General features: G+C 43.0%; 1 protein-coding gene across 1 annotated transcript in view; it reads right to left on the bottom strand.

Annotated features, from left to right (window-relative positions):
- Positions 1 to 593: 593 nt before the first annotated feature.
- Positions 594 to 23,466, bottom strand: part of LOC124260449 (transmembrane protein 151B-like) — an 84,076-nt gene continuing 61,203 nt past the window's right edge. Inside the window, exon 2 of the mRNA XM_046694774.1 lies at positions 594 to 2,905. Within this exon, the coding sequence (XP_046550730.1) occupies positions 1,085 to 2,905 (1,821 nt within the window). The 3' untranslated portion in view covers positions 594 to 1,084. The remainder of the gene's footprint in view (positions 2,906 to 23,466) is intronic.

Raw genomic sequence — 23,466 nt, 5'->3', positions numbered from 1 at the left:
GTTAGAAACGCTTGAGCTTCAAAAGGGTTCTGAGCAGTTCACAAAAGCCGAAGTAAATGGCTTTCGTCAAATATATAAAGTCAATTGAAAAGTTTCCAGATATAATATGGAACCATATCGATGAACCGATGACGTGAATTATAATATATTTACAGGTATTGCTAACCAGTTTACTGATTGTCATAAATCGATTATGCCATTCACACTATCATTTAGTATATTCGCCTTATATTGAATGGTATCTACAAAATGAAAATAATATCAAATAATTACAAAAATAAGTTGGTAATTTTGTGTTGGAGAAAATGGGGATTTATATATACTGTATGGGACAAACTATGATGCAATATTGGACGATATTACTGCTTTTGATAGTGCCATTGCTTATGTTCCCCAACATACAAGTGTATGAGATTTGGTTTATCCACCTATATAAATCTGTATACAGCTGCTATGCAGTACATACTTTCAGATTTCCACATATCTACTCATAACGGATAATGACTGGAGCGTGCGTGTTTGTTTGTTTGTTTGAAACAGTGTGTGTTTGTTTGATGTGTGTGAGTGTGTGTGTGTGTGTGTGTGTGTGTGTGTGTGTGTGTGTGTGTGTGTGTGTGTGTGTGTGTGTGTGTGTGTGTATATATATATAACAGCATCTTGATCAATCTTCATACCATAAAGATGGTCAGTCACAGAATGACTTCAGGTTGTGTAACTGACGAAGACCACTTCAGCTTCTGTTTTATTTCATTGCTATGTTTTGGTGAAGATGCTGTTACCTTTATCGAGCAAGTGATGGGCCTGCATCAATACTTGTTACTCTATTTGTTGTGGTTGTGGATCTATGGGTTTTGTATGATCTTGCTGTTCACTTGCTTGACTTGTGGCTGCACTGAAACTACGTCTTGCGGAGGTATAGTTTGCAGAAAGTGTCAGTTACACCTGAAAGAAAACAGTTTCCACAGTACCAGAAACTGGTTATTCATTCCAAATACTTCTTAAAACTGAAATCATAGACATGAATATTGTTGATTCGACTTCGTTACAACCGAAGTGTACCGTGCATCACTGTAGTCTGTGTAGCTCACAGCGACGTTTCCATGCAGTGTATTGTCCGGTAATGTCTTTGTGCTGTGTTGGGGGACAGAAGACGGCGATGTTCCTGTCCGGCTGCCCCCTCCCCATCTGGGTGTCGGGACGGGTCTGCATCGTTTACCCTTTGCATCTGTAGGGCTTCCTCGTAGCGAGGCGGTGGAGGTTCGTCGTCCCCAGTCCCCGAGGTTTGCATATCATCAGTGTCGATCTGATCAACACTGTACATCATAGGATTGTCATAAGAGTGACTGTGTGGTAATGGTCTAACACCCCTGGTACGGTTTGCGGACACCGGGCTAGCTGGTGGCCTGTCCGCATTAACGGAATTATTTGTCACGTGACGTGGACTGTCCTGGACGAATGACGGATTGTCGTTAAGACCACCTCGGCTACTTAACCTTGACATTGAGACGGAAGACGCAGACGGTTGCATCGTAATGATGTGATCATCGGGTGTTTCTGGGGTGGGTGGAAGTACTGTGTTACGCATAGCAGGAGCAAATGTGATTGAACTTGTAGGACGCTTTCGCCTCTTTCGTCTCCGTCTCCTTCGGTTTGAGCCGGAATTGTTGATGTCATCGTCCTCATTTCCGGACAGATTATCGTCTGCTCGATTAACCACTCTTGTATTTCCGGTAATCGCCGTACAGCTGTTGTATCTCCGAACGTTCGACAGGACATCACGAGAGAAAAAAGCACGAATGAAGCCACTACTCCTTGAAGGCGGTAATGCGGAGAACGTTAAACTCCTTGGCGTCGCTGATCCTGACGAACTGATATTCCCATTTGCATCGGATGTGAACCTTTGTAAAGACGGCTCGAGAAGCATTGCTTCCGAATAGCTGGGCACAATAGCGTTGTTATTACGTATATTCATCTCTAGGTCTGTGCTGTTCATTGTGCTCACTCTAGATATCGGGTTTGGCTGATTAACTAAATTAGTCCCAAACAACTTGTGAACATGATAATGTAAATGGGCTGTTTTGTATTCAATAATCACACGCAAAGGCCAAGAAAGAAGAAGAAAGGATCCCAGCCAGAATATCACATGGGACACATACCAAGGCAGATTATCTGGGTCAGCGAATGCAATCATGTATTCTTTGAAGTTGACATTGAGTAGATCCATCCCTTCCCTTCCTTCCATGTAGTCGTCTCTGGATTCGTACTCCTGAAAGAACTGAGCTCTCTGATCCTCAAACTCACACTCAGATTCTATAGTTGAAAAAGAGAAGCCTTTTGTGAATCTGATCTTTGTGGCTGGGTATTCTTCTAACCCAACGAGCGACTTTGATATATCCTTCACTCCACAATGGGTAAAATTAAACGCAGACCCTGCGGTACACGAATTCACTCTTTCATAATAAACCTGTGTCGACGTGAAGGCGTCCCCGTTGCGATATCTCGTTACTTGCCGGGTCCTCCTGACGTAGTGGTAACAAATAGCCTTCCACCATATAATGGGAATAGCATCTTTCATCTGCAGGACCTTATCGTACACAGAATTTATATCCACCTTGTACTGGAGCTCTATCCGTGTGTGGCTATGCCAGCACTCCACCAGGTAAACCAGGTACAGCATGATGACGAAGGCCACGGGGATGTAGATGTAGCCGTCGTTGCAGGGGCTGGTCCTGTCGATGTGGCTCCGGCTGAACGAGTAGTACTCCTGTATGACTCGCTTGACGACAGCTAGTCTACACCAGGCTATGGCGGACAGACACCCGTAGATGAGGAGGGTTAGAATGAGACATTTCCAGTGGGCATCTCGGCGGAGGGATCCACAGAAAGACTGCTTGATCGGTCTTTGCTGGAAAGAGAAGACACACATGATAAATCAAGACAAGAACACAACAACCCCCACAAATACAATCTGTTTAAATAGCATCAGATCAATGTCTTATTATACAACGAGTTTATTATTACACAAAACATTTAATACCATTTTCCACCATTCTTATAAGCTGTGGAGCTGGTATGAAAGCTGCACAGAGCACTAGTCTTGGTTAATGGGTACATTCATTGTAAAACCCTTCCTTAATTATCGTTGCGAAATGTTTCCCATTATGAGGTACATGTATACAGTTTCTTAGCTGTTATGTCCCTATGTGTACGCTACTGGATATTATTTGCCCTCCTTCATGTTGTGTCCTGGACTGTTTCACTCTGATACGTGAACCTATGGTCAAACATGGTCCAGAAGCCGTAAACTATATGTACAATTGGACAGACTGCATTCAAAATCCTCTACGTACACAAGGAGTCGCTTTGTTAGGTCGTGTGATTAACAATGCTTTACAGCGCTTAAATATGAGGTTTGGAGAATAACGTAGAATTACGGATGATCTGTCGAGAAAGAATTCAAGATCCTTGGTGAGAAACTTCCAACATTAATTATAAAAAAAGTCATAAAGTAAAGTACAAACACAGGTATATAATATTGACATGCTTCCCGTTTCAAACACATCACCACCCAATGACCATCGTGTATTTGTTTCACCCAAACATGAGTGTATACTTTCGTAAGTACAGCAGTTAAGTGAGTGAGTGAGTGAGTATTGTTTTACACCGCTTTTAGCATTAATAATCCGGCAGTATCGCGGCGGTGGACACCAGAAATGGGTTTCACACAAAATGCCCATGTGGGAAATCGAACCCGGGTCTTCGACGTGACAAACGGACGCTTTAATCATTAGGATACCCCCACCGCCCCCACGGCAGTCCAGATCCTTACCCCTTTGTGTAATACACGTGTGCTATACACCCAGGGAGCGCAGCCCATGTAAGTAGCTATCACACAGTGATGACGACACCACGAGATCCACCCTCTGTCCCGCGGCTTCTAGACCATCACTCCCAACTTACAAACGGAAGCGTATGCCTTGCTCCTAATGTGTCAACATCTAGGAAACGTATTACCTCGATGTTGTCTTCTGACATATCACATAACATGTCATTTGTTCTTATAAAATCAATCTTCATGAAATAGATCTGAGAACGTCCTTGCCTCGGTTTCAACAATGAAGTTATCACGCTCTGGGTGTAGCGTCATAGCGGCCTTTCAAGGCGTATTTCCACATCAAAGACTAAAATCTGTTATCGCCTCATCAAATCTATCAAATTACCAGCAATCGTGTCTGCGACAATAGATAACTTCAATCGAGGCATCAGAAAGTCTTAAAAGGCTACTCAAGTCTCGAAAGAATAAAATTTACCTAAATCAAACCCGACCCAGGAGCATGGCTTTCTTCATAATATCACATCGCCTTCAAAGCTCAGCCCCAAGACCGTCAAAACGAAGAGAGACTGATTTCGTAATGGCAATTCAATAAATAGAAATGAGGAACAACTTTAAGGTTGCTTTATTGCCGAGAAGTGATGAAAATAATCAATGTCCATCTTTGATACCGATGCTTATGATTTATGAGCAGAACGCTCCTTTCCTTCTCATTCCAAAGGAATCGGATTAGCTGGCTTAAAATAAACGTCGATGCATGTCTAAAGTTGTCCAAACGTCAAATAATGATTTCATTGTTTCTTCAACCTTGGCTCAAGCCGCTGAGAGAGCTCGCTCTCTAATTATGCTAACAGCTTATTTTTTAGCTCAGTTCTTGCAAGTTATGTATTATGAAAGCTAATTCCTGCCCTACTTTGAACTCATCATAAAGATGTCTTGCGGTTGAAACCTCTGATAATTCGATTGATTAATTTATGTAATAAAACATTTAAAAGGCAATAATTTAATTTCAAACAATCAAAAGTACAACTTACGGACAAATGGTATGGTTGCAAATGGTATGGTCCCAAGACAGTTAAATGACGTCATTGAAAAGTTAAATTTCATAGCTCTTTAAAGCAGTTTTATAACAAGTAAAAGGTTAAAGTAAAGTGCGTTACTTGACATTTTGACATTCAGGAACGTTCGTCTTTGTAATTTAATAGCCATTTTTTATTGACAAAGGACATTTACCTGTGAAAGACACAAGATGTAGATGTAGGTATTCACATATATGTTTGTAACGAGTCGTGTTCAGGCCTGTAGGTAATATCATTCTCATTTGACATGTGGATTGAGTCGTTCACATCTTATGAAGCCCATGAGGATCCGGGTTAGAACTGGTCTTCAGCAATCCATGTTTGGAGCGACCATCGGGATCGGGTGGTCAGGCTCGCTGACTTGGTTGACACATATCGTCGTATCTCATCTGCGTAGATGGATGCTCATGGTGTCAATCACTGGATTGTCTGGTCCAGACTCGATTACAAACAGACTGCGTCATATAACTGAGTTCGGCATTAACCAACGAACAAACAAATCTTCTGTGTGAAAATGTGTCGTTCGCACCTGGCGTAAAGAGATCATCCTAAGCATACCTGTAGATAGTGTCGGTTATATCAGACCTACCTACAGATAGTCTTGTTCACATCTGACGTATAGATAGTGTCGGTTATATCATACCTACCTACAGATAGTCTTGTTCACATCTGACGTATAGAAAGTGTCGGTTATATCAGACCTACCTACAGATAGTCTTGTTCACATCTGACGTATAGATAGTGTCGGTTATATCATACCTACCTACAGATAGTCTTGTTCACATCTGACGTATAGAAAGTGTCGGTTATATCAGACCTACCTACAGATAGTCTTGTTCACATCTGACGTATAGATAGTGTCGGTTATATCATACCTACCTACAGATAGTCTTGTTCACATCTGACGTATAGAAAGTGTCGGTTATATCAGACCTACCTACAGATAGTCTTGTTCACATCTGACGTATAGATAGTGTCGGTTATATCAGACCTACCTACAGATAGTCTTGTTCACATCGGACGTAAAGATAGCCTTGTTCACAACTGACGTATAGAGGGAGTGAGATCTTCACAGCTGACGTATGGAGAGGGAAGATCACAAATGACATTTTGAGAGGGATGTTTACAACAGACGTTAGAGGTGTTCACAACCCACATAGAGAGGGATTCACAAATGACGTGTACATACACATGTTCACTTACGTTGTATATAAAGTGTCTTATACATCCGACCTGTGGTTAGAGCTGTATACATCGGTCACACAGAGATGTTACAGAGAGTTTATTCTTAAAGATGTTGACACAAAAACTACCTGCTGGGTGATTGATGAAACTTATATCGGGTCTGACAGGGGATGACGGACACCTATGATTATCCATCAGGAATCACGTTTTAACAAATGAACAAGGCTCACCAACGCAATCAAAGAACATGAAAACTGAATCTCTGGTTCGGTAAAAACTGGCTGATCAAAACATTTTTAACAAACGTTGTTAGATCTGCGACAAATTACTGAGTCCAGTTTGTAAGAACCATACGACGGAATATAATTCGCCCACGAGGGAGGTAATTCGCCGATTTGATTTTGCAGAAATTGATTGAAATAGAAAAAAAACCTTTCGTTACCACGCCATAAAATACCAATGTTGTGAAAGTAAATCATTCCCTCTAATTCTCAACTGATGACATTACAGTCTGAAATAGACATAAAATAGCCAATGTCATTAGCCCTCAATCTTCCGATAGAACGGGAAACGCTTTCAAAGAACTCTTTCTCCCTTTCATTTTTGCTTTCCAACTGGTTTGCTTAGGTTTATTGATTAGACGCACGCTGTTAGCGGTCATCGAACGGTAAACGACATTTCATGTTTGTGAACACATAGGTCGGAAAAAGGTTTCTAAATTAACCAACAAATTTTGCATCAATTTGGTTAAAAGGTAAGACAAGGACGTGCTTGTGTCTTTTTTATAAAAAAATATCCACCTACTTCAGAAACAGTATTGATCTTTGCTTGCAATTGTGTATCCTGTTTCATCCAACCCGCATTTACTAAACGGCGACAAATATGTTTTTAGGGTGAATCAGATGCTTGCGAACCGTGTACCTGATGCTTGTGTTAAATGGCAGTGACGTAAAACTACAATTTTGAACTTTTGTGTAAATCAATATGCAATAAACATCAAAGCGGTTCGTATATTTATTCGATTTCCTGACCTGTTAATCTACCCATAGATGTAGGATAGCTCACATACCATTCCCATGAATGTCAACGTCAACAGTACCACTGCATTTGGTTGCAACATTGGATAGTTAAACTATAAAATAATCTCACTATTCTTAAAACAAGAATAGTATACTGATCACATGACCCAAGCCAAATGAAATTATGGAACCCCAGACGTGATGGACTCGTCCTGAAAACGTCCTGTCACGGGAGTGTGACATTTATCAAGCAGTCTATGGAATATCGGTTTCTTGGGTTGACTTGATCTCCCTGGAATTTAATTACTGCCGATGAGGAAGTAATGCAAGCAGTGTGTGGTCTTCACAACCTGCACTACCAGCCTTGGAGAAGTGGGTCATGGAAAAAAGTACATCTCCAGCAAATTAGTCTTCGAACCAGACTAATTTCGAATGATGGAAGGATGAATAATCATTCAAATAATCCCGACACACAACCAGTAGGATAGGAAGTAATTAATGGTCCGGCCAGCGGTTGTTGGAACCGATTGTTTAGTTAGGTGCTATCACGACTAAAGGTTTGTCATTACCGTCACCGAATTCCCTTGAAGTGACGCTTGAACCTACGAATATGGTAACGTGAGACACTCTACCAGGATGTAAAACCGGTTTATCTCCCAAAGGGACGGTTTATAACACCACCGTTAATAAATGGTAGAAATATGACACCACTTGTCTTTAAATCAGTTGCAGTTTCGGGCCAATTCTTTCCAGACCCAGGCTCGATATCCGAGTTATTGCTTTTCTGTGGAAACGTAATTTATAATAACCCTGTGGAATCGGCAACAGAAGTGCTCTTTATGAAGTTAATGCTATCAATACATTTACGTTTTATCGCTGGTCAAAGACTGTATGGAATTGGTTATGTCCATAATCAATAACAGTTTTCACCATGTCTTAGGTTTCAAACAATTGGTCAGCTTATTGGGGGTTTAATGAGGTTAAATGAGCTTTTATTGTTTGATCGTTGGATAAGAACAAACGGTGGTATGGGAAATATAATCGTATTGACCAATAACGTAAATATGTCGGAGATGATGAAGTACTCAGTAGAGATAACCGTTGGGTCGTGGACCACGTACAGAACACATCATGTCATTTAAATCTCTTATATGGAAAACAGTGACGCATTCAAATCTGTATCCATGTCTTAATAAACAAATTATAACAAAGTGCCCTCAAGCAGATATACTATGGTATGACCATTAATCTTTAGTATTTGCAATGGTAAGAGTCCCAAAGAAGGCTTCAAAGCATTTTTTCAGACAGAACCTCGCTGCGAGACAGGTCAGGTTTTAGGACATTGCTTCTAGATTTACAAACAACTCTTTTGGAAGCCATTTAGGGTACAGTTATTATTTTTTCTAAAAGTGGTAGAAAAAATTATTAATTTATTAAATTTAGCATTTTCTGAAATATCCGCAACATCGGAGAAGTATGACGTACATGTCTCATGTTATAGTATTGTGATCAGCCGATTATTGCCGTGCGTCAGGGTTACTTATCCCGTCACTCACAGGGACATGACGTCAGCAGGAAGTCACGTGTTTCCGAGGTGGCAGGAAAGCCTCACTGATCATTACAGTTGGCATCTTTGTTAATATCATGCTTACATTCATATAGAGGTTTTTGATTCCAATGTCATCCGTTGTCAGCAAGTTATTTATGGTAGTTGTTCTCTACCAATACACATCCCAATAAGGATTCCACGGAACAGTCGGGAACACGATGCCAGTCATGTGTCACATAGATGTGTATGCCACAGACTGATCCTTTAATACGCTTCTCCAAGAGAGGGTTTGCAGGAATAATGATGACGTTAAGGACAGGCTACTGATTTATTACCCAACATAAACACCAAGGCTGGAATAACACAAACAATGTCTGACTTTACAGAATAGTGAAGGAATGACAAGAAGTATATTATTTATATTTCGACAACATTTCACTATTCAGGAATGCGTACAATTATATGCTATATATGTAAGGTTACACTACGTTTACTTGTGTGTGTATGTGTGTTCATTGATCCTACCAACTGTGTTATAATGTGTCGCTGCGTTGCCGCACAGAAAGTTCCAAACCTAGGCCAATCAGCAGTTCCAGCAAATACCATCCACAGTCTATGTCTGCCATAGTTGTATACAGGGAGACTGAGAAACTCTACATGCATTTGGCTTCCTTTGTTATATATTTTCATTTGTATTTTATTATTTGGCGTCCTTGAACTAATACTTCCATCAATGTTTCATCAACGTATAGAAGGCATACAGGCGAGAACCAATCCCCAACAGATTTACAGCCAACCAACACGACTACAGGTTGTCAGACTTTCATGTGTGTAGAAGCCGCGGTGGCTGAGTGAGGTAGATTGCTGACCTTGTGTACTGACGACTAGGTGCATGACTCTAAGGATAGGACTCACCCCACAAACGTTCTAGAGTATGTTCTTCAATGAGAAAGTTCAATCACAGATAAAACATACGTTACAATGATAGATATGTGAACATCGTTGAATGGCATTGAGGAGTGGCATACATAAAGGAGTGACCGCCATGAGTGTCAACTTCTGTAATTCGAGGGACAGTCCTTCATCAGATGAATGAAATCTAGGAAGCGGAGAGATTATGTTTCATATCACCAATCAGTGCTAATTGCCCCTTTCGCCCTCTTGTCCTTTGCCAACCAGGTGCTTATTACCTATCAGCTGTAATTTATGTCTTGATTTACTCATGGCTTCCATTCCTTCAGTTCCATTGCCAATCAGCGCCAAGTAACTACTGGCTTCCCTTCTCAAATACCCTCCTTTGTAATGTTCTCACTGTTGCTTCTCCCACAAGTACAAATCTGAGCTTTTCAACTTTCATTCACCAGATGGAGGAGTAAGATTATACCAAGAAACGTAGTGTTCCTTATAATACTGAAGTTGCTATCCATAACTCCCCCATCCTTTCACAAATAATTGCTTTCTAACAGATTAAACCTCGTCTCAACCAGAAGCAAGCACAGGGGCTGTTAAACGCTCATATTTTGAGAAGTGTTGCTGTACAATATATATGGCATATAACTGTAATTGCAACCAGCTCTGCGCTGTCCTTAATAGGTTACATACCCTATGAACGTGGCCAGCGAGACCAGTTTGGTAGGCCTTACACTATTTCCAATCCACAACAGACCATCCATTTCATCCCAATTATAGGCCACATAGAAACCACTGTCCGAAAGTGGTTATAATTCATGAAATGAAATAAAGCTGATATTCTCGGCGTTGTGTCTAGCACTATAGGCTGGGAGGGCTGATGAATCATACATGCCACGGCATCACTTAAAACACGCTGCAACAACGCCTATTCTTTACACATTGGGTTCTGAATTAAAGAGATGGTAGAAGCTTTCTGAAGGGGATTCCTAATGCGTCTTGGTGATGAATTATATCAGACATACAAACCGTATTATGGAAATGTTTGGCACCTTGCTTCTACTTGACGTATCGAAAGAACAATCGGGGTTGTGGAAAGAAGGCTGCATTAGCCAGGCACTAAAAGTGGCGGACACATTACATAGATTAGAAGCGCTGATGATGGGTGTTATTCTTCATCCATACTGGGACCGCGATGCACAGCAAGCCACCATAGTACTATACCGTATATTAAATGCACTATACGGTGTATGTTTCATAATGACCACCATTCATACAATTCGGTTTGATATGTAAAATAATTAACTATGTTTTAAAGGTTAGAAGTAACTTTCAGTATTGGCGTAGCGGGGCCCCATCACTCCTGTTGTATAAATGTACAAAGCAGTGACAACCATTAAACATGATTTATGAATAACTGGAAATCACGACCTTTCATTTTTATGCCCATCACTTAAAGCATAACCTCTTAATTGACAGGCTGAGGAATAAAAACACAATATATTAAATGTTTAATTGTAACCTGTCATATGGCATATCGCATTTCCACGGGGAATCAGTTGCACGTACCGTCTCATTTCAAATTCTTTCTCGTGGTTAATAGGGATCCATTTCAATCTTTCTTCGCGCATAATGTACATGAGGGCAGACAGTTGCAGTTCGGTCAACAGAAAAACATGAGAGCTACCTGACCCCAATGTCAAGTCAACATTCAACTAAAACGTAATATCGGCAAAAAGGCAAATTGAAGGGTAATTGCCGAAAGAAAGTCATACATGTATTCATTCTTGTGGATGAAACGGCCCAAGCATCGTCCTCCTGCTTTATTCATGAGCAGAACAAAAAGCAGATCACATAATCACAACGGACCATTACGACAAGAAGCCAGCAGAGCAGCAGTGGTTTCAGACATTCTCCGATCTGAGATGCATCCAGAAATACCGTTATTTCCTGAGGTTAATTACCGTGTGTTTCATCGTGAAGCAAACCATTCCTGTTTCATGTAAGATCCTAATCTGCTTTTACGGATTTTCGATGCTCAAATCAGTAATTAACCCTTCTGTGTTATGTATATATGTTTTCTGTAATCCCAGGCCAAGACATCAATTGTTAATCTCTACTTTATCTGCGTCATTGTGCTTGAACTTAGCCATGCTTAATGCTGGACTTGAGACTAGTGACATGACTGGTGGTGGCCTGTACGACGTGTCATCACCACGGGCAAAGTGAGGGTGGCATTATTACCAAGGGGACATGTTTACACGTTGTCTAAGGTTACGTTCACGTTTCACCCTTCTGCCCTTCTGCCCCCAACAAGGTTACCATTGAACCTGTACATTGACTGGTCAGTACTATGTTCGTCAAGGAGACTACGAGGCATGATGTTCAGGCGTTAGTTAGTTTAACGGTGTACATGGTTTTGTATTTTCAAATAGACGCTGAACAACTAGCTGAACAAGACCTTGGGTTGAGGCTGCTATGATAATAGCATTGCTGAATAGTAAGAGTTCCCAAATACAACTGAATGATTCCGTTCAAAAAATTTCATAAGACATGGAAAAATCATTTGTTTAATCTGTTGTGAGTGAGTTGATATTGATTTAACCATAGAGTGTTGAGAAACAAAATCATGCATGCAAGTATGTGACCGACAGTAAAGTTACTGTCAATCACTTCCCCCGACGTGTTTCCATGGCATATAGACATACGTAGTTACATAACGTTACAGCAGCGTAATGCGAGAGTACAAGTGAACTAAGAGCGTCCAGAACATCGTGCCACAGGACGGTCTTTGCGTAGGATCGATCCATCGCTCCTTGACATGAAACATATGAGTTTGTCTGTCACAACAAACGAGGACCGTCAAAGGTAAACTAAAGGGCAATGAGAAAAATGTATGTGAGTGTCCAAGCTGTACGAAGCCCAAGCTAAAAAAGAACACCGTTGACAATGACTGATTCCCCTAACGGACACCAATAGAAGTTTCCATGGATAATGTCAAAATGATGGAATAGATGATGGCGTGATAAAACGAACTCAGATTTTCTCCTAAGAAGGGGCAACAGGCGTAATGAAGAATGACACGAAGTCTTCAATTTACACACTGAAATCTAAATTGATTGTTACCAAGTATTGTACACTTTAATCACGACCGCTGGAGAGGGGTTATTGAAACACGTGAGAGTGAACAGGGTCCGTTTCAATTGAATCAGAGTCGGAGAATTTCGACTCTGGGTCCGTCTTACGTGATATGTATTGGGTTAGTTGTTAGTACTAGACTTCTGGTTAATCTCTTTGACTTGAGCGAATGCGTAGCTAACAATACCCGTCTAGACCTTTCTGATAGGATTCCTTCCAGGCCATTACTCTGATCTGTTGTGTAAGTATACAGCGACGTGTTGACATGCATTATGTCTCAAACATGCACATGAAGCGGCACGTGATTGACTGGACATGTCCCCGCCGTGATGACCACCATGCAGGGCACAAGATGGTCAAGTGAGTTTCGGAAAGGAATTAAAACAAGAAATGCGTTTTGGTCGTAACGCCTGTTCCTTCAAGAGCTCACTTCACCACAGTTTCATTACTCCGTCCTAGCTTCTGTTTATTGAGTTTTTGATGCTAAGAGATTTATTTAAACCGATGTACGTCTGGGTCCCCCAATTTACATTTTCTTTGTCAGGTCAGAGAGAAATTACCACAAGTAAACATTCATTGGATAATACACGTCTTACGAACACACATTCATTCTGTGGCAATATCGCATGATGACGGGGAGATATATATTGTACATGTTTTCCTGTGCTGAGTTACAATCGTCTTCAGGGGACAAATACTTAATGACACCTGTAAATATGACACATATTGAACATGCCTGTCGCAATTGTTAACAGTATACAAACGAATGGCTTTGGCCATATTTTAGCACTTTTTCAACGTGGACAGACATAAGGTCATTGGGAAGACACTGACGAAAGGAGAATGTATATCTGTCAACTGCTCAATTTGAAATCACCATTAATGCGATAATCACGTGATCATGTCGCATAGAACCTTTCAACAAATATTGGGACTGATGTTTGATGTATTACAATCCTGAAACTATTCGAGATTTAAATCCATTTAAGGCTGTGGTACAAACTCCATTTTCTTTTACAATATGTTACCTCTGTTTTACGTTGTATTTTATGATCGTTGTAGTGCCTGCCACATCTCACGTGCGTTGAACATGGTTTCTTTTCATGCGTGGTGTGTACGTGTCTAACATGCTAGGGAGGACATTTTGGTTGGTGTAGTAATTCGTGAAATTGTGTGGGAGACGATCTGGCTAGCTATTCTCGAAACGTTCGTAGCTCTACGAACTTCTTAAGCCCATTTTAACACACTGGATACGAACAAAGTTAAGAATTCTTAGGGCTACGAACGTTTCGAGAATAAGGGCCCAGATCAATGTAGGAAATATGACGCGCCGCTTGTTAACATGATGGTATGGGGTGACAGTCACACACCTTACCCACTCTTGTTGATTAAACATGATGTCCTAAATATTTTTCAGTGTTTCATTATTACTATATTAACTGGTGGTCAACGTACCGGTGCTTCATATTCTGCAAGTGAATGTGCATGCAGTTCATGCAAACCCGACCGTACGACGTTACCATGCTCGTGTCATGACACTCATAAACAGAGGTTGGAATAGGAAAGGCATGCAATGTGTAGCTATGTTATGCCTTTGTTTCACTATAAACAATGTTTATGCAATCCCACAGCGTGGTGCAAATCAACGTCTACGCGCCGAGGGTATGTTGTAAACAGTAATGGCGCATAACGAAGTTGCGAAACATGTTAATGGTCATCAAAACACAATCTGCGGTAGAGCGACACTCATAACGCGCCACCTGTCGGTAGTTAACATATGACGTCACGCCACAAGACAGCCATATTTCGGTGGTGTATCTGAGGAATCGATACCAAACTGGCACATTATCAGGCCATAGAGACTGAATAGTAACAGAATTGTACGCCACATGATGATGAATGACAACATCCGGGTCTAACGTCAAGCGATACAGTCGGTAATGGTTCTACGTCACCGTCAGGCAGCGGTGGTTGAGCGTGTCCGGTAAGCACTGTGTGAGCAGATGAGTCCAAGTTTCATGGGGGCAGGTCTAATGCTTGTGCAAAGGTCTAGAGGTGTCAAGAAAAACGTTTTAGCGACGCTAACGTTACTCAGCGTCGTCAGAGATGGAAGTGTATTGTGGCAAGGGGGACGCAACACAACTCATTGGAGAACATAGAGAATCCTTGATGTTAACAATTTAAATGGCGTATTTTCGTTCTAGATTATGTTCTACCTTTTGTGTAAATACATGTACGTAACACCACGTGGCAGCAGGGTAATTTCCGCACACATGTTACAGCAGGGTAATTCCCGCACATACGTTACAGCAGGGTAATTCCCGCACACACGTTACAGGGTAATTCCCGCTCACACGTTGCAACAGGGTAATTCCCGCCCATACGTTGCAGCAGGGTAATTCCCGCCATACGTTACAGCAGGGGTAATTCACACACACGTTACAGCAGGGTAATTCCCGCACACACGTTGCAACAGGGTAATTCCCGCTCGCACGTTGCAACAGGGTAATTCCCACCCACACGAGGCAGCAGGGTAATTCCCACCCTCACGTTACAGCAGGGTAATTTCCGCACACACGTTACGGCAGGGTAATTCCCGCACACACGTTACAGCAGGGTGATTTCCGCACACACGTTGCAGCAGGGTAATTCCCGCACACACGTTACAGCAGGGTAATTCCCACCCACACGAAGCAGCAGGGTAATTCCCACCCACACGAAGCAGCAGGGTAATTCCCGCTCACATGTTACAGCAGGTTAATTCCCGCACACATGTTACTTCAGTGTAATTCCCGCACACACATGGCAGCAGGGTAATTCCCGCACACATGTTACAGCAGGTTAATTCCCGCACACACGTTGCAACAGGGTAATTCCTGCACACATGTTACAGCAGGATAATTCCCGCAAACACGTTGCAGCAGGGTAATTTACGCACACATGTTACAGCAGGGTAATTCCCGCACACACGTTACAGCAGGGTAATTCCCGCACACATGTTACAGCAGGGTAATTCCCACCCACACGTTGCAGCAGGTTAATTCCCACCCACACGTTGCAGCAGGGTAATTCCCACCCACACGTTGCAGCAGGGTAATTCCCACCCACACGTTGCAGCAGGGTAATTCCCACCCACACGTTACAGCAGGGTAATTCCAACTCACACGTTACAGCAGGTTAATTCCCGCACACATGTTAATTCCCACCCTCACGAAGCAGCAGGGTAATTCCTGGACACACGTTACAGCAGGGTAATTCCCAACTACACGTTACAGCAGGGTAATTCCCACCCTCACGAAGCAGCAGGGTAATTCACACCCACACGTTGCAGCAGGGTAATTCCCACCCACACGTTGCAGCAGGGTAATTCCCACCCACACGTTACAGCAGGGTAATTCCCACCCACACGTTACAGCAGGGTAATTCCCAGCAGGGTAATTCCGAACACACGTTACAGCAGGGTAATTCCCGCACTCTCACGTTACAGCAGGGTAATTCCACCCACACGTTGCAGCAGGGTAATTCCCACCCACACGTCGCACGGGTAATTCCCCACCCACACGTTGCAGCAGCAGGGTAATTCTTCTCTGCCCTCTTTAGTGAGGGGTTGGCGAGCAGTCAGGTAATTCCCACCCACACGAAGCAGCAGGGCAATTCCAACCCACACGTTGCAGCAGGTTAATTCCCACCCACACGTTGCAGCAGGGTAATTCCCACCCACACGTTGCAGCAGGGTAATTCCCACCCTCACGAAGCAGCAGGGTAATTCCCACCCACACGTTACAGCAGGGTAATTCCCACCCACACGTTACAGCAGGGTAATTCCCACCCTCACGAAGCAGCAGGGTAATTCACACACACACGAAGCAGCAGGGTAATTCCCGCACACATGTTACAGCAGGGTAATTCCCACCCACACGTTGCAGCAGGTTAATTCCCACCCACACGAAGCAGCAGGGCAATTCCAACCCACACGTTGCAGCAGGTTAATTCCCACCCACATGAAGCAGCAGGGTAATTCCCACCCACACGTTGCAGCAGGTTAATTCCCACCCACACGTTGCAGCAGGGTAATTCCCACCCACACGTTGCAGCAGGTTAATTCCCACCCACACGAAGCAGTTTCTTGAGGACACCCTCCAGTACAACTTTCTTCTCTGCCCTCTTTAGTGAGGGGTTGGCGATGAAGTCAGCCAACTTCTTGTCTTTTTTAATTCCCACCCACACGAAGCAGCAGGGCAATTCCAACCCACACGTTGCAGCAGGTTAATTCCCACCCACACGTTGCAGCAGGGTAATTCCCACCCACTCGTTGCAGCAGGGTAATTCCCACCCTCACGAAGCAGCAGGTTAATTCCCACCCACACGTTACAGCAGGGTAATTCCCACCCACACGTTACAGCAGGGTAATTCCCACCCTCACGAAGCAGCAGGGTAATTCACACCCACACGAAGCAGCAGGGCAATTCCAACCCACACGTTGCAGCAGGTTAATTCCCACCCACATGAAGCAGCAGGGTAATTCCCACCCACACGTTGCAGCAGGTTAATTCCCACCCACACGTTGCAGCAGGGTAATTCCCACCCACACGTTGCAGCAGGTTAATTCCCACCCACACGAAGCAGTTTCTTGAGGACACCCTCCAGTACAACTTTCTTCTCTGCCCTCTTTAGTGAGGGGTTGGCGATGAAGTCAGCCAACTTCTTGTCTTTTTTAATTCCCACCCACACGAAGCAGCAGGGCAATTCCAACCCACACGTTGCAGCAGGTTAATTCCCACCCACACGTTGCAGCAGGGTAATTCCCACCCACTCGTTGCAGCAGGGTAATTCCCACCCTCACGAAGCAGCAGGTTAATTCCCACCCACACGTTACAGCAGGGTAATTCCCACCCACACGTTACAGCAGGGTAATTCCCACCCTCACGAAGCAGCAGGGTAATTCACACACACACGAAGCAGCAGGGTAATTCCCGCACACATGTTACAGCAGGGTAATTCCCACCCACACGTTGCAGCAGGTTAATTCCCACCCACACGAAGCAGCAGGGCAATTCCAACCCACATGATGCAGCAGGGTAATTCCCACCCACACGTTGCAGCAGGTTAATTCCCGCACACACGCTGCACATCCGGAAACACGCGTTTTGAGGAAGCACATAGTTACTGTACTGTCCTGACGGGCTCTATCTCTAGACATCTCCCCCAATACCACAAGTCCAGGATGAGAGGGAACGATGCCTGCGACAGAACCAGCATGCAAGACTTTGTTAAATGGGACAATGTTTGGGTGACATTGAGAACAACATCCCCAGGTTGTTTTTATTCACCCGCTGTTTGCAATGCGCCGTCATTGTCTTGCCAATATCAGCACAGAAGTTGGTCAGACTCTATATTAATAATGTCATTAGCCTTATACCATTCCTCTTTTGGGGCATGTCGCAACTGTTATCAGGTGTGGGTTTAATCAATTTAGTTAGTCATATTAGTTACTTTTTTTGATAGTGTATATATTTTATCATTTTGCCTTTTGCACTCAACGGAATCTGTTAAGGCAGTTGACGTTTCGAATTACATTATATTAGTATGGAACAACGTGTTAACTGATAATAATAGTAAGAGCGACAAAACAATTTGCATAATCATAATCTCTGCTAAAAGCGGAATCTATTCTACGATGACCATTATGTCACGAGCATGTGTTTTAGAGATTATACTAGATGACGCGTATCCTGCCTCACATGTGGCACCCATGGCTACAGAGGTAGATGCGACTGAATACACTGAAAACAACTCACTCACTCATAGTGCCACCAATGCTTCCAGAAGATATGGTCAACTACAGAGCCATTATCACACTGTCGGATACAGAACTAGGTGTAATCAACCAGGCACCAATCAAGGTAGCTCGACTTCACAGGGTTGATGTCAGCATTCATATATTCCGTGTTCCAGCAACGGTGCTACCGCCATCACGCCACCTAACGGCATACGACAGCAGTACCTATATGTCAGAGATCGGCATATGGCCACAACAAGAGATCTATCAATATTCAGGGTTTTCTAATACCCAGAGGGAGACTTGATCTCTGAGGATCATAAACCTACGGTTATGGGGTCGTGAAGGTGTGCTCCTGAAAATTACACTCCTTACAATCTTCGTTTACAGTGTTTCAAATGCTGCTTTATGCTGGTGATAAGGGATGACCCTGTGTGGAACCTGATGGAGAAAGGTCCCGATCAACAACCTCCAGCTACTGACCAACAATGGCCTCTTTGAGACTGGAGACGTTCATCAGTTTCTGTTAATAACTGATTTAGTTTCTTGGTCAATTGAAACAATGGCGCCTAATTAAGGATCCCGGTCTTGTTAGGGTTTGGCATAATGACATCAGAGTGCCTCCGACAAATGACATCAGACAAATGAACTTGATGACTGTTTGTGAGTTGTGTGCGTAATTACAGGGAAATGATAACGATGTGTGGAATACACAATAACACACGCTAGGAAAGGGAGGTTGCCTTTCTCCCTGTAGGGAGGGGCGTGTGTACGGAACAAGTATAGACAAAACAGCCCTATGTGATGAACCCGAAAGCAGAAGTTTGAAACGTCGGTGATTCGTTGATATCCCTTTGAAGGTTCTAATATAGTACCAAAACACCATCCACCTACCACCACCCATGTCCCAAACACATAAACCACATATTCGGACATTTTCTAAAACAAGATCTTATTTCTTTGCATTAATATCAGCTTTGAAACAAACGTAATGTGACATGAAATGAAATTTTGAACTGATTATGGCAACATATCCGTAAAGACGGATCGGGTCTGAGTTCCATCAAATCAGTGACCCATCTGACTTGAAATATTCCCAGCAATAAAATATCCATATCGATCGCCGCCTAATTGTCACAATATGTTGGGTCAAAATGGGTTACCGTTTTAGGGGATCGAATTAAGTACTGAATGTATTGTTGTAGATCGAAGGCAGCCATGCTGCCATTCAAGTCACGCAGTTGAAGCAGCGGCTAGTGGTGGAGGGCAGGTGGAGGCTGCTACAAACAGATGAGGGAAGATACGCGGCGCCATGATGAGACGAGATGGGTAGAGAAGGAGGACGGAGAACCACAAAGATCCGGTATGAGGAACATTAGGGCGAATTAATGCCAGTGAAAGAAGCAAGTTGCTGAATATCGGTGCAACGTGTCCACATGGAAGACTTTTTCATCATGGAGGCCAGTGTACAGTACAACACGATCTACAATGGGTTGCCTGTTCTACTTGAAATCACTTTAGCTGATTTGATGTCCTTGTTATAATACTCTAAAATCAACTTCCCTTCTCTAAATCATCCATACTGAGGATCACTGAAAATGTCGTCTGCTAGCACGTAAACAAAGGAGGATAACTCTTCAAAAAACTAATGAAAAAGGATTAACGGAGTTGTCTCTCTGGAATGAAACCAAGCACTTGATAGCTGGTCAAGGTTGTTTATACTAGAAATCCAATTAAAGATATTCCTAAACTTCTCAATAATTTCTGGTCATACTATATAAACTTTTTAACTGCCTGTAGTCTGTACACATTTTCCATGAGACTGGCTAAGTCATGGGATTCAACCTGGTAGTGACTATCAGTTAACCCTGCTGTCGGCAATATGCCGGTTTAATAAAGCGTGTACAAGGTCGAGTCTGTGACAGACATGTTTACCTTTAAACCAGTCTCATATAATTCCGAGACCTGTAATTGTCTGAAATGAAATCAGCGATGAACAAAAGTTCTTAGTACATGGGAGCGAAGTATTCAGAACAGCATATCTGACTTCTGTATCTCGAAAACGATCAGGCTAGCTATTCTCGAAACGTTCGTAGCCCTACGAACTTCTTAAGCCCATTCTTAACACATTGGCTACGATCAAAGTTAAGAATTCTTAGGGCTACGAACGTTTCGAGAATAAGGCCTACATAGGATCGTAGAGTTCAGTATGTGAACAAAATGACGAAGCTAGCATCTGATTGGCTCAAGAACCCATGTATGATGTGGCGATCTTCACGCATACAGAAACACCAGATTAAACGATACGGTTTAAAGCCGATGAAATCCCAAACAAAGTAAAGCTGGAGGTGTATTTCTGAGCACGTTCAGAATTCAAACATATGTGCTCCGATCTCACATATTCATAATGCAGATGTATGTACAACTGAAATTGGGGGCGGTGGGGTAACCTAGTGGTTAAAGCGTTGGCTCGTCACGCCGAAGACCCGGGTTTGACTCCCCACATGGGTACAATGTGTGAAGCCCATTTCTGGTGTCCCCCGCCGTGATGTTGCTGGAATATTGCTAAAAGAGGCGTAAAACCAAACTCAGTCAGTCAGTACAACTAAAATCACTATACATTGTATTTCGTTATCCAATAGGAAGTGGTAAGCCTATTCTCAGGCACACAACTATACCACATACATATACATATATATATATGTATGTTCAACTGTACCTAAGCAACGTGTGAGATGGAGCAGCTAAGGGTGGACACACTGTTGTCACATACAGGGTGTGTGGAGAGATCGTGGAAACTATAGGCGGGCAAGTCACGGGGAACCAGCTGGTTGGTGGGGTGATTGGAGGTCACTTTACCTACACACGTGTGTGCCTCCCATAGAGTACATGACTGGACTGATGTACAGACAGGTCTGATACAAGGCGCCTCCGTGTCATGTCAATATGGAGGGAGCTATTCACTGACAGAATCCACTAATACTAGTAGGAAGTATGGAAAAGGACAGAGTCACGTATGCAATTGAACCCCGTGATTGACGAGCTGTGAATCAATAACATTAGAATAAGGTCATGACACGAGACTTAACGCTGGGGAAAAATGTGATGCCGGATCATAGCTGTGCGGTTTTCATTCGATGCTTTCATTGTACCGAGGATTTACTCTAAGATCTAATCTCCGTTTCATGAATGTACTGGCAGGGATTGTCCGATTTAAATGCATATCGTGAAATTTGCTATAGAAACTAATTTCTGGCTCAGACATACTGCATACAGTTCCTTGTATTAGGTGGGTTTCAGTTTCGGAATATGGTTGAATTTTTTCTGAGTGATTTCATTCGATTTTATATAGATAAGCACGTGGTTAGAATTAGGCTAGGATTGGAGTTAGAGTGATAGGGCGTGATTCAGGACATGCCATCAGTTGGAGAAAACTTGTTGATTTAGACGGGACGAGGAATGGAATGGTGTAATCAATGATACACACTGCATCTTCATCCCTGTAATGGAGCAGGTCGCACATATCGATATTTCTGTCGATGTGGAAACTGCTGGTATGTGAAAGGTTTTTACAGAATTACAATACTGCTGTAACGACGCTCGGAGCGACACATTCGTCTCACTGGACACATGGCGCTTGTACTGACTGCAGAATACATCAACATATAGTGTTAAAAACCTGATTCTATATTAAAGGTTTTGACGTCAACACCAAACGAAGGACCAGTACTCTTTCCCCTCCAGTGCGTGGGCCAGTCGGGTTACCGGAACAAATGGCAACACTTGAGACGTTTGTGCCTTATCACGAACCATAACATCTCCGTCTCCTACACCCAGGTAAAGCTATATCCCGTGACAGAACGTCAGTACCACACACCGTGGTGTCATTACAGTGACGCTTTGTCTGTACCATACCCCCTGGTGTCATTACAGTGACGCTCTGTTTGTACTACAACACCGTGGTGTCATTAGTGACGCTCTGTTTGTATCATACTCCCTGGTGTCATTACAGTGACGCTCTGTTTGTACCATAACACCGTGGTGTCATTACAGTGACGCTCTGTCTGTACCATACCCCCTGGTGTCATTACAGTGACCCTCTGTTTGTACCACACACCGTGGTGTCATAACAGTGACGCTCTGTTTGTACCACACACCGTGGTGTCATTACAGTGACCCTCTGTTTGTACCACACACCGTGGTGTCATAACAGTGACCCTCTGTTTGTACCATAACACCGTGGTGTCATTACAGTGACGCTCTGTTTGTACCACACACCGTGGTGTCATTACAGTGACGCTCTGTCTGTACCACACATCGTTGTGTCATTACAGTGACCCTCTGTTTGTACCACACACCGTGGTGTCATAACAGTGACGCTCTGTTTGTACCACACACCGTGGTGTCATTACAGTGACGCTCTGTTTGTACCACACACCGTGGTGTCATTACAGTGACCCTCTGTTTGTACTTCACACCGTGGTGTCATTAAAGACCCATTATCTACAGACTGCCGCCATATAGCTGGAATATTGGTGTGTCCGGCGTTTCACAACCAACCAAGCAGCCACACGCCGTATCACAGTACCGTAAACCGTCACAGCACCGTTAAAGGCAGCACCGGTCACACGCGATACAGTTACAAATATATATAGCTTGTTGACAAAACATGCAAAACACAGAAATAGAAAATAAAATAAATCAAACTTGTATTGCTGGGATATTTCTTTTTGTGAATGACTTGAAAGCAAATACACATTGCCCATTGGGAATGCTTCGCATTTTTCTCTTAGGAATAATGCTACTGCTCACTGCACACTCGACAGTTAATCAAATTCTAATCATGACTGATAATTTTATTCTTCCTTTGCGAAATTCTCAGCACGTTTCACCATCTTGGGTCCCAGATGGGCCCAAGTAAAATCTGTTTGAGTCCTTGATTGTTTTTCATTTTCAATTCTCATGAACGAACGGGC

Source organism: Haliotis rubra, unplaced genomic scaffold, assembly GCF_003918875.1.
Source record: "Haliotis rubra isolate DU_JTF1 unplaced genomic scaffold, ASM391887v1 Scf119, whole genome shotgun sequence".
Taxonomy (NCBI): Eukaryota; Metazoa; Mollusca; class Gastropoda; order Lepetellida; family Haliotidae; genus Haliotis; species Haliotis rubra.
Note: the sequence above shows the minus strand (reverse complement) of the source record. Positions and strands in the feature narration are given on the sequence as shown.